Source organism: Thermobia domestica, chromosome 7, assembly GCF_964235325.1.
Source record: "Thermobia domestica chromosome 7, izTheDome1.hap1.1, whole genome shotgun sequence".
Lineage (NCBI taxonomy): Eukaryota > Metazoa > Arthropoda > Insecta > Zygentoma > Lepismatidae > Thermobia > Thermobia domestica.
The window spans coordinates 65,102,180-65,115,228 of NC_137460.1; the positions used below are offsets into that span (position 1 = coordinate 65,102,180).

Genomic DNA, 13,049 nt, shown 5'->3' on the forward strand with positions numbered 1-13,049 from the left:
CCACAAAGTTCACACAGCGCAAGCTGGGATCGAACCACTATAGCGAATTAAAATGCTGTGTGGTCGAATGATGGAGACTAATGTTAAACTTCGCTCTATGCTTAAAAGTTCCCTTGAAGCATTTTGGCTGGAAAAAAAATTGATATAGAAGTGTAATAAGGGGCCGCGGTGACTCAGTGGTAGAGCGTTCACCTCTGGTGTTTGGGGTCTCGGTATCAAACCCTGCTCCCGCCAAGCGAACTTTGTGGTGGACAAACACCGTGTGCGTGGGTTTTCTCGGGGTTCTCCCGTTTCCTCCCACTGTCTTCATTCCACCATTTTCATTCATCTCTCATCATCACCGTCTCCTTTAGCCTAACCGGCATAACCGTGGGACGTAAAACTTAAAGAAGTGTAATAAATATCATAGGCTTTCACACTAACGTGCGTTATTCAGGATTCTTTTTCTGACATGCAACGAATAACTTGAATACAGAACATTTATCTTTAGAACAGACTTGAAAAGAAAGAAAGTGAAGAGAGAGGACATAGTCGAAGTAGTAATGCAACTTACTGTCAATAATCTATTGCAGCATGGAGAACAAGGATAATGCCGATAAGGTAATGAGTCTGTTAAACAAATCTACTATACTTACTAAAACACTCACATTTGGTAATCTCACTTCTATTTGGAAGCAACAGTTCACGATATGTGAATTTTGGACATCGTTTAAAACTTATTTCAAATTTTTTGACATTTAAATAAAATAATATAAATAAATAAATAAAAATAAAAAAATATAAAAAGAAAATTCAAAATTCTCTGTATTGGGGGAAAGAAAAATTCTTATAAAGCTAAATAATAATAGTAATAACAGTAAAATTAACTATTTTTTTTTCAAATTGTTAATTGTAAAAATTCTACATGTATGCAGGCCGAGGCAAAAGTCTGGACATGTCATATTTTCAACATTGCTGGAGAAATCGGGCAATACCTTACGATGGAGTAATAATAACATGAGGACCGAACGCCTTATGACGACCATGTTGAAGGTAGTTACTGTGCGTTTTGTCGACACTTTTAATAAACGGTTTTATAATAATTAGCTTGGGACCAGTTTGTCCTAATATGGCGTAGAAAACAAATTTTATGTCACCTGCGAGCAAATTTGATTCATTAAGTTTTACTATGAAAGCTAGAAAGTAGCTGTGTAAGGTTACGTTATTTTGCATGTAATCCAGCTAGGCACTCTCATTGCATGACCGCACAGAAACTGTCTTGGTAAATACTAGTAGCAACAACTGAGTGATAAGCCAGATAAATAAAAGATCATTCATTTAGTTCTTGCCCAAGATACCGACAGGTCAAATATTAGAAAATCTAAGCAGTGACAAAAGCCAACGAGGAAACTATAACGAAATTTAAGCCGTCATTTCGAAGTGGGGCATCTTGACTTTTCCCAAGTTTACAGGAGAGCGATTTAAAGTTCTACGGGAAATTTGCTTTTTAAATCTTTATATCGCCGGAACTATAATGAAGTGAGATACTGCATTTTAACAGTTGATAGAACACGTGGAAGTCATAATAGAAAAACGCACTTTTTTTCAAGTTATGCCCCTTTGCGTTTTCACCCCTGAATTTGTAAAGCGTACAAGTTGTGTTTCGCGCATATTATCAGAGGAAACGAGCATCAATGAATAGTAAGTAAATCCTATAGGTCTGTTATCCACGAAAGGAACCTACACAAGATTCAGTCACAACAATAACGCACATATGAACCTTAGATCGCGGGAGGAAGTAGGGGAAGGTGGCATTTTGCTCAATGTACTTGACAGGAGTGGTGACTGTCCAAAATTTGTCCTCAAACAAAGTGCATATTAGACAGGAGTTTCCAATCAAAGCATACCTTTCAGTATTTGCATTATTCTCAGGGTTCTTAGTGCTTCTTTACCCTTTCTACCGGTCCAGTTGAATTTCTTTGCTGCGTCGTTACTGAATACTTTTTCTAACATTCGTCTCACTAACTTCTCAACACTTTTACCACCCAAGGTACTCAAAGCTATTTGCTGTAAGCAAATATAATAAAAGCAGTTATAATTATACATATTACCAATACACTAGTTGTTACTAACGAATAGCCACTAAAAATATCAATTTTTTTCCTTGCCTAGCATAGAAACGAAGAAAACTAGAAGTAATCGATGAAAGGGTTCCAGCTCGTTTGGCAAAATCAAATTTCCTGACTTTTACAGGTTCTTAAATACTACTACTTAGAGATGTTTAGATAGAATATATTTGTACCAGTGCACAGAGCAATACAATTTGCACACGAAAAAACGGAAACAGAACATTTTTAATATGAAACATCCCGTAACAACTAGCCGGATAAGGCAAACAGTAAAATATGCTATTATTTCCAAACATGAAAATAATGACGAACCGAATTTTAAAAGCATAATGAAGCATAAAGAACATACTGTGCAAATAACGAATAATTTTCGGAAAGTGGAATGCCCCTTTAACTGAAAGTGACATACCGTTTAATAATTCTTGTACCCAAGATTTACAATGAAAAATACTTAAAATGTGTAGCAAATATACAATGAAAAATTTATTTCTCTTTAATCATTTCGCCAACACTGAATATATAATTGTTTTCTTATGATTCAAAAACAAAGCAAGCAGGGATGCTACTTCAGGGATATTTCCATTGCATTGTGTATAACATTTTGTTTATAATCTAGATACAACACACGTTACATAACAGCTTAAGATGCGGGAAAATGTTTAAGTTATGACAATTTTCTATAGGCATAGTCTTAAAATTCTCCTGGTGGGAAAACCCTGAAAGTCCCTGTTAGGATGGCGGAGCCGAACTTGAGCCCAAAATACAACGAACGCAAATCCAAGTCTCTATAAAATAAATATGCCCTATAGGCTTCATTAGGTTATGTATACTGGAACGAAGTTATTCATAATTGCTTCCGCGGTTGTGAATATTCATATTACAACAACTGAGACATTCATAGAAACAGATGCCGAATGTTTCTACCACACACGCCCCAACAGACACGTTAAGGTCGTTGACTGCTCTGTAGCGGCTTAATATATGAACAATTTATGTGGCATGTTATATAGATTCATACTAGGAGAAACGCCAATTGCTGGTATGAACAAGTTTATTTCTATCATAGTTGCTGCATTATCAATGTTCGAAACTACAAAGGAAATTATGACCCACTTTGTTTATTCAGTTTCAACTTGCCACGTGTCATTGAACAAATGCAAGATACCTAATGGGAAGTATCACCCCGTATAATATAAAAATACGGAAATTACGGTTTAAAATACTACAGTGAGCTCAAAACCTACCAAACTTGTAGCATTATTTTCATTGTGTGCCCATTCTTCCAGTGATTTAACCGACGATACCGTTTCACAGGGTAGAGTCAGACCGTCGGGTAATACCAGTGGTTGCAAAATTCCCGGTGAACGTAAATTTCCGTGGACGTATTCCAGTATGCGTGACTGGGTTTCTTCTATGCGTTCCAGACGTCCCTTAGTGTTCGCCAAATGCTTAGCAATAACCGTGAAACCTGCGGGACATATGAAGTATAACCTGTATTGCATATATAATAACTTTTAAGAAATAGAAAGAAAGAAAAAAAGAAATATAGAAGGAAAATAACTTTAAACTTTTTTTTTTTTTTTTTTTTTTTTGCAACATTACGATTTCGAATGCTCATAATTTCGGCATTTTTTGTTTAAGAATGTTAACCCTTGTGTACTACCAAGAACACTTTTACACAGGAATTACATGGGGTCTTCTAGAATCCCACCTAAATTATGTTCTTTACGCAGAACCATCAAAGAGACAACTTAAATATTTAGTATGCATCTTTAGCATACACTCGAGATAGTCTGCAAGAAAAGATGAACTGTAATCTCACTTGTTTAACAGCTGTAACATGAGAAACAAATCTGGGGTTCCAAAAGACCCCATGGTAATACACAAGAGTTAAAAATAGTACTACTAATAATTTCTGAACTTTGTTTTCAGAATTTTATTCATTTATTAATAAATATTTGCACCAGTTCAGTTTCATAGACGGTACAAAACCAACCAACCATTTCTGCTTTCAAAGATATAGTAGTTAATGGGTGAAGGAGTTTACTTCTGCCAGCCTCAAATGCATTCATTGCAACATATTTTGAATATACAATTCTAGGATATACTCATTTATATGCCTGCTTTCCAAATCCGATATTATGATACTGATCTTACAGTTTGGGTATTTTAATTTCTCCTCTCAGCCGTTCAGTCCAGCTTATCTACTGACCGCAAACATGCTCTGCACCACGCGGGAGTTTGGTGCAGGGTGAAAAATACTAACTTTTTCTTTTAAACAGTGTTATCTTTAATTTAATAATTTCTTTCGCTTTGGATAATACATCTTGAGACCTGAGAAAAACATTGGGAATTAGAGTTAAATGTTAATTAGCTATGAATTTTCATAGCAAATTTCCTAATTGAGATTAAATTTCGAATTGATTCCCAAGCTTTAACTGATTGCAATCCCAAACACTTTTTCATATGCATTGAGGAAAAAGTATATCAACATTCAACAAAATGATACATATGTGTGTGTGTGTGTGTGTGTAAAATCGGCCGGTTCAGAACTAGTTTACGGCATGAGATGCATAAATTTCGACTCAAGTTATGTAAAATGCACAAGGTTTCCAACCTTGGGTGCAGATGGGGGGGGGGGGAGGAACACCCGAAATACGTCCCTGAAGTCTGCATTGTTCTCCTCTTTCTACTTTTAACAAAAATTGTTGTGTTCAGTACTCTATATCTTTGCGAAGTTTGAACAATGCAGACTCGTTGTTTAAAAAAAAAAAAAAACAATAGTAGGCGTATTTCCGCCATTAAATCAAAAAAAGTGTGCCTTTGCGCCAAATATCACAGTTCCTTCCACGTACAGATACAGTGCTACTTAAAAACACAATAAATAGCCAACAACCAGGCCTAGCATATATTTCGCGGTTCCACTCGAGCAGAATGTTTTACCAAAAAGAAAATTTATAGCTATATACGATGTGAAACATCTTTTGTGAAAGAATGGAAGTGTGAATGTAAGAAATTACTGTCAGTGCACAGCATATTTAAATGAATTTTGAGTGAGTGAAAGTGTGCGTCTCCACTATCCACGTTTATGCGTACACCCTCCGTCGCTTACGCGCCTGCCCCATACGGACGCACCCCCTCGCTTTCGCTCGCGCCTCCCTGCTCTGACTCAGACAGCATTCGTGTTTCTTAGTGGCCACCTAGTACAAGTTAGTTCGTGTTTTATGAATTGTAATTTGTGTGAGGGATAACGTCCCTCGGTGTCGCAGAGTTGGCGAGCACACTATTCACGGAAATTATCTTCTAAAATATAAAATTGCATATTTTATCTCAAATAGGCTATAAGCATAATCTGCACTTTAATTTGTTCCATAATTATCTCAAGCTAAGAGAAGTTTTTTTTTTTTTTTTTTTTTATCCATTCAGTGCATTCTAAAGTTTATAAAGGTCTTATGTTGAATGCTGTTGAGTACGTTAACGTGAAAGCATCTAATTCGCCCAATGAAAGTCCAAAATCTGATAAAAATCACTTTCAATATGATCGCCTTAGTTGTACCAATAAAAGTATTAACAAAAATCTCAAAAACCCAGGTGGGTTTTTTTCAAGTGGGTCCAACCCGAAAAAACCCGGTGGGTTTTATCGGGCTGGGCCCACTTGGGCAAACCCTGAGCTCCTCACTTAATGCCTGCTCTGCTAAAATAAATACAAAGCCCTAACATAACTTGAAAATGTAGGAAACGTGTCAAAATTTGGTAGAATCGTGTGCTCGAGTAATGCCCATTTCAGTACATAAAAACAAAAATCTCCTAACTGATACACACTGTTCCTCTGAAAACCAAAACTAATTGTTCAATTTATTCGGCAAAGTTTCTGAAATTGGTTGGGACTTTGGCAATTCACCCAAAATCTAAGTACAAGGGTCATATGTCAAAGTTTATTGCATGCTGTTTTCAGTACATTTTGGCACTATTTCCCCTTTTTCAAGTGACTGGAGAATCGTTACTAATGCATAAACTTATACAAAGTCAAAGCATTATGTCATTCTTGGGTAGAAGAGTAGAATTAACCTAACCAAATGTGCATGCGCGGGAACAATGCATTGTAGCCAAAGGTAATCGGCCAAACTGAACCCAGAAATATTTATTAACTCTAATTTCCATGCAGACATCTGCTGTACTGTAACCCAGTGAAGAGTGTAACTGGCTCACGTAAACTAATTTTGCCTTCTTAAAATGGATATTAATCATTTCAATGTTAATTAGTGTTAACACATTCTACATTAGCACTCCATGCACAATCATAACCTGTTCACCACATGTTTTCATAAAAAAAAAAGTATGGAAATTATTTTATATAGAACGATTAAATATTCTACTTACCTTTCCTTTTTCTAAATCTTTTTAGAAAAGCAGTTTGACCACACTCTTCTGTAACTCAAGCGATGACCACAACACTTCTGTCATTACTCTAAACGACAATATGGTGGTGAAGAACTGCGCATGAACAGTAAAGCACTCTACCAACATGAAGTATGATGGAGTTAGCGACCTTTACCCAACGATAAAAATCAGTGGTCGTGTGGTGGGAAAAAGTGCTTTTCGTAGAGCGATTCCCCGTCATTTAGCCAACGCTAAAGTAACGTATTTCTTGGTTGGGAAAACAGTCAACTCGAGTATAGTTGCGTGAAGGTCGGGAGAATAGTTGGTTGGCCAACCATACATTTAACCAACGGTGGGCCAACGTACGTTTCTCCGCTATAGGCTTGTACCGACCATCACCCACTGTTTTGACCAAATCCCACTCAATCCCCAACGGTGGGCCAACCAACCTTGCTACTAGGGAACTTGTTTCAAACAAGGAAACAAGCCGTGATTTTGCAAACATATCAGCTCTTGTTGAGCAGCAGAGTTTAGATATGACAAGTTACAAAAGTTACAACGTAATTTTAAGTGACCTAATTCTCTCAATGGTGACTATGATGTAGTGTTCTGCCCGAAGGTAGGTGCTTGAGCCGAAAGTCGCTGGTCCCATGGTAGTTTGTCACTGTCTCCTATGGGATGATAATGATGTACTAAGGACGGGATCTACAGCTTTCTTGGGATCCGAATCACTTGTGTCCTCACCGGTAATCGAACCCTAGATCCCTTGATTACAAGGCAACGAGCTTAGCCACTCATCCATTGGGGGACATGTTCTCAATACTGGCATGTAATTTATTCAAGTAGGTTTTAATCTACTGTCCGGGGAAAACGTATTCTATTAATTCCTAAGCTGTCTGTCTGTCTAGCGCTTTTGAACTTGAAAACCATATTAGATAGTGTTTAGTCCTAACTTGTTTATTTAAATTGTTTAGTTTTGTTTAAAGATGTTTGTTTAATGTAACTGGTTACCTGTAGAAGAAGAAGAAGCAAGGTATAGTTGCTTGTTGAAACTGTGCATAGCAGCAGTGTGTGTGAGTGAGCGCGTAGCCTATAGCTACATCATCGTAGTGTTCAATGTGCATTTTATTTAACTCGGGAATTGTAAGAAATATTAACAATATTATTACGAACCAGCGTTTGTGTGATACAGTCCATCATAAAGATTTGGTCCTCCTAACCAGATGTTAATACGTGTTTATGTGTTTTATGTGACCTACGTGCTAAGGCTTGTGTGTTAACAAGAAAGAAAAAACTGTGTGGGCGACAATGGAAGCTTACAATTCCCGAAAGCGTGTTTTAAAAGGTAAGATCACTCGTGCTGAAAACTGCATAAACAATATCACAGAACAGGAAGATATTAGTGTAGTTCAGGTCTACGAAAACAAAGTGAGTGAACTGTCACGTGAAACAAATGAGCTTTTGTTTCTAGCCAGTAACTTGTGTGCCGAAGAAGAAATTTATTTGGTGCAAGAAGAAGAGCTTGCTGCTATTGAAGATAGACTTACAAAGCTTAACGTGAAATTAGTGGAAGCGCAGGGTAAATTATCTCACGCTTCTTCTAGTGATGTGAATAATCAAAAAAAACACAACAGAAATTCGACTTCCAAAATTGCAGTTGCCATGCTTTAGTGGGAACTTAAATGATTGGCTTTCGTTTCGTGATTTGTTTATCGCAGCAGTGCATAATAATGAAAAATTGACGGGTGCACAAAAACTTCAGTACTTAAAAACTAGTCTGCAAGGTGAAGCAGCAACACTTATTCAATCTATACAAATAACTGACGATAACTATAAAGAAGCTTGGGACCTGCTAAATTTAAGGTATCAAAATAAACGAGAATTAGTCACGTCTATCTTGCGGCGGTTTGTAAGTCAAGGTCAAGTGCAGCAAGAATCAGCTGGCGCGTTACGTCGGTTGTTGAATACAAGTGTTGAGTGTGTGCGATCGTTATCAGTGTTGGACATAAAAGTAAACGAATGGGATCCTTTCCTTATATTTCATATAACAGAGAAGCTAGACAGTGAAACAAAAAGACAGTGGGAACTTTCATTGTCAGACAGTGAACTACCAACATTCGACCAATTGGTGAAATTCATAGATCATAGGTGTCGCGCATTAGCAAGTAGCACTTCAAATGTAAAATCAACCCCACCCAGTGAGCCAAACAAGAGTAATAAAAAATCAACAATAGCGCATCATGCTTCAGCTCAATTTTCGTGTTGCCAGTGCAAAAGCAAAAATCATCCTTTGCATAAATGTGATGACTTTCTTTCGTTGTCAGTTGACGAACGTCATTCTTTAGTGAAAAACAAAGCATTGTGCTTTAATTGTTTACAATCTAATCATAAACTATCCAGTTGCAAATCAGCATCGTGTCGTGAGTGTGGCAAACGTCATCATACTTTACTTCATTTTCCAAATAAACAGAACTCAGGTGTTTCAGTGGGGACTCATTTTTCAAGTGAAACTAATGTACAACATGCAGTGTTATTACAAACTGCAGTAGTGATGGTGAAGGATTCATATGGTAATTTACAACCTGTGAGAGCCGTGTTAGATTCAGCCAGTGAAAAAAGCTTTGTGTCAGAAAACTGCATACAACGACTCGGTTTACAAAACAGCCGGTTTATGTACATGTTTCGGGACTGAGTTCCAGTAATGTTGCTCGGGCAAAAGGTGTTGTTAATATTGTGTTTACATCAAGTTATGACGTTAAATCAGAATTTTCTATAGAAGCGTTTGTATTGCCAAAGGTAACAAGTATGTTACCAAAACGGTATATTCATAAAAGCAAGAAGTGGTCGCATGTTAACACGTTAACATTAGCAGATCCGAATTTTAATGTTCCTGACAGAATTGATCTGTTATTGGGTGCAGATATTTACCCTCAATTGCTATTGGTGGGTGTGTGTAGTGGTGTTAATGGTTCTTCCGTAGCAGTGAATACCAAATTAGGATGGGTGTTGTTTGGTTCTATTGGCGACGATGAAGTGCGACGTAAAGAATTCACAGCGTCAACATATCATATCCAGTGCAACAGTGAAAGAATTTTGCAACAGTTTTGGGAATTGGAAGATATTCCTACACAAAATATAATGTCGTCAGAAGAAAAACAGTGTGAAATTTATTTCGAGAAGACCCATCAAAGAGATGAGACAGGTAGGTTTCATGTGCAGTTACCGTTTCGGGACAACAGTGCAAGACTTGGTGAGTCACGTGAAGTGGCAATTAAACGCCTTAAGCAAGTAGAAAGTCGTTTGAAGAAGAGGCCTAAGATGCGTCAATTATATGTAGATTTTATGCATGAGTATGAGGTACTTGGGCATATGGAGATTATTCCAGAAAGTGAAATACTGAAACCAAACAGTGAAGTGTGTTATTTACCTCATCATGCAGTCCTAAAAGATTCCAGTTCTACAACAAAACTGAGAGTAGTTTTTGATGGTAGTTGTAAAACTTCATCTAATGTGTCATTGAATGATAAGTTACTTGTCGGACCTAGGTTGCAATGTGACATAATTCCATTACTTGTGCGTTTTAGACAACATAATGTGGCACTGACTGCTGATATTGAGAAAATGTATAGACATGTAAGAATCCAACCAGAACATAGAGACTTCCAGCGAATTGTGTGGCGTGAGAAACCTAATCTTCCGATCAAAGATTACAGGCTTGTGACGGTAACTTATGGTACAGCTTCAGCACCGTATTTAGCGGTGAAAAGTTTGCAGCAATTAGCGAAATATGAAGAAGAATCATTTCCTATCGCAGCGGCTGTAGTGATGCAAGATTTTTTTGTTGATGACTTAATCAGTGGTGCCAACTCAGTTAGTGAAGCAATTCAGTTACAAGAACAACTTAGTGCATTATTGCAAAAAAGAGGTTTTGAACTGAGAAAATGTGCATCCAACAGTCCCAACGTTTTGGACTCCGTACCCTCTCATTTGAAACAAGCGACGAATAGTTTAGACTTTGATAGTAGTAATTCAGTGAAAACGTTAGGAATTCAGGGGTATCCATCAAATGATGTATTTTCGTTTAATGTCAATCTTGTGTCAGTTAAGTCAGTTGTAACTAAGCGTAACATCTTATCAGAAAGTGCAAAAGTGTTCGATCCATTAGGTTTGATTTCTCCAACTACTATTATTGCGAAAATATTATTGCAAGAAATTTGGAAACTAAATTTAGAATGGGACAGTCCAGTTCCTGAATGGATTTTGAGGAAATGGAGGAATTACTACTCAGAGCTTTTTTTATTAAAACACATCAAAATCAACAGGTGTATCAGTATCACTCAAGCTACAAGAAGAGAGTTAATAGGATTCTGTGATTCTTCCGAAAAGGCCTATTGTGGAGTGGTGTATATGAGGTCTGTATCTCAAGACGGCCAAGTGAGTGTGAACATTGTTATGGGAAAAACGAAGGTTGCTCCAATCAAACAAGTGTCTTTGCCCCGATTAGAGCTCTGTGGTGCCTTGCTATTAGCTAAAATGATGAATCTCATATTAAATTCATTACGTTTGGAAGTGCATGATGTAATTGCCTATTCTGACTCTACTGTTGTGTTATCGTGGCTGAATTCGGATTGAAGCAGATGGAAAGTATTTGTCGTGAATCGTGTAGCAAAGATTCAACCTCTTTTGCCATCAGTGAAGTGGCTCAAAGTGGATTCAAAGAATAATCCAGCAGACTGTGGTTCTCGAGGTTTATTACCTTCTTCCTTACTTGCACATCACTTATGGTTCTCAGGCCCAGAGTGGCTCAGAAACCCCATTCTTCCAGAGTGCAATGAATATACAGTGGATTCAAAGTTAGTCAACCAAGAGGAAAGAAAACATATAGTTTCTATTCATGTTCATGTTGATACCTCCATTATTGACAATTGTTCATCGTTGGTGAAACTTGAGCGAACTATTGCATATTGTAAGCGCTTTATTAATAATTGTCGTGTGCCGCAAGGAAACAAGCATACAGGTCCACTTACAGTGACAGAACTTTCTAATGCCTTGATGTGTCTGATAAAGATTGTTCAACAAAGGTCATTTGCATCAGAACTTGAGTACCTGAAAAACGGAAAATCATTACCTTCCAAAAATCAATTGCTTTGCTTGAACCCATTTGTGGATGATAAAGGTATTTTACGTGTGGGGGGTCGACTTAAAAATGCCAATGTTAAAGAAGATCGAAAGCATCCCATTTTACTTCCAAGGGATAGCCATTTAACAGAATTAATTGTGTGGAATGAACACAAATTGTGCTTGCACGGTGGACCAAGACTGGTATTATCATCTTTACAACAGACATTTTGGATTATAAATGGAAGAGATTTTGTTCGCAGATTACTTCGGAAATGTGTGACATGTCATCGCCATAAAAAGTTAACGGTAGAACAGCTTATGGGAGATTTGCCTGCTTCAAGAGTAAATCCCAGTCGTCCGTTTAGTAGTTCAGGAATAGATTATTGTGGGCCAATTCATCTCAAAGCAATTAAAGGCAGAGGGCGAACAACTTACAAAGCATATGTAGCATTATTTGTATGTTTTACTACTCACGCAATTCATTTAGAAATTGTGAGTGACTGTACAACTGAAGCTTTCTTAGCTGCTCTAAGAAGATTTGTTGCTCGTAGGGGAAAACCAACAGATATATTTAGTGACTGTTCCACAACCTTCGTCAGAGCTAACAAAGAGCTAAAGGATTTTGTTACGTTGCTAAAATCTGATCATCATAATATTAGTGTCACAGATTATCTTAGTAAAGAAGGCATACAGTGGCATTTTAATGTACCTCATGCACCACATTTTGGTGGATTGTGGGAAGCCGGAATCAAATCAGTGAAGTATCATCTGAAAAGAGTAGTAGGCAATGCTGTGTTAAATTTTGAAGAAATGTCAACCGTGTTGTGTCAAATTGAAGCGTGCCTGAATTCACGGCCAATTACCCCTTTGTCTTCAGATCCCAATGATTTGTGTAGTCTAACTCCAGGACATTTTCTCATTGGAGTTCCAATGTTGGCATTACCTGAACCAGATTATACAGAAAAGAAACTTAATCGACTGTCAAGATGGCAATTAGTGCAACGACTTCAGCAAAACTTCTGGAAGAGGTAGAGTGTAGAATATATCTCTATGTTACAACAGCGTCCAAAGTGGTGGAAAAGAAACAACAATGTGAAGGAAGGTGATTTAGTTTTACTTGTGGAAGATAACTTACCTCCTTTAAAATGGAAGTTGGGACGTATTGTAAATATTCATCCTGGAAGCGATAACGTCGTTCGTGCAGTGACTGTAAAGACCTCAGATGAAGTTTACAAAAGACCAGTTGTGAAAGTATCTCCATTGCCATTTGATTGAAAAAGACATTTTTCATTTACCGTTTTGTTTAACTTTTTACATTCCATTTCCAATATATTACTAATTCATCTTTTGTGTGTATCTTGAACTAGATTGTTCAAGGGTGGGGGCTATGTTTAGTCCTAACTTGTTTATTTAAATTGTTTAGTTTTGTTTAAAGATGTT

At 37.2% G+C, this 13,049-nt stretch overlaps 2 protein-coding genes across 6 annotated transcripts in view; one reads left to right on the forward strand and one right to left on the reverse strand.

Annotated features, from left to right (window-relative positions):
- LOC145690173 (phosrestin-2-like) overlaps positions 1-13,049 on the forward strand; it is a 624,883-nt gene that overhangs the window by 460,078 nt on the left and 151,756 nt on the right. The gene's annotated exons all lie outside the window — the stretch shown is intronic.
- The window catches only part of LOC145690174 (uncharacterized), a 345,250-nt gene that overhangs the window by 137,070 nt on the left and 195,131 nt on the right, over positions 1-13,049 (reverse strand). Inside the window, exons 1-2 of one of the 5 annotated variants that reach the window (XM_081764805.1) lie at positions 3,353-6,070; positions 1,887-2,046 (exon numbers count right to left, since the gene is read on the reverse strand). The exons of the other annotated variants lie outside the window; for them this stretch is intronic. Coding sequence (XP_081620931.1) covers positions 1,887-2,046; positions 3,353-3,610 — 418 coding nt within the window. The 5' untranslated portion in view covers positions 3,611-6,070. Of the gene's footprint in view, positions 1-1,886; positions 2,047-3,352; positions 6,071-13,049 lie in introns of those variants that run through there. 5 annotated transcript variants of the gene reach the window in all.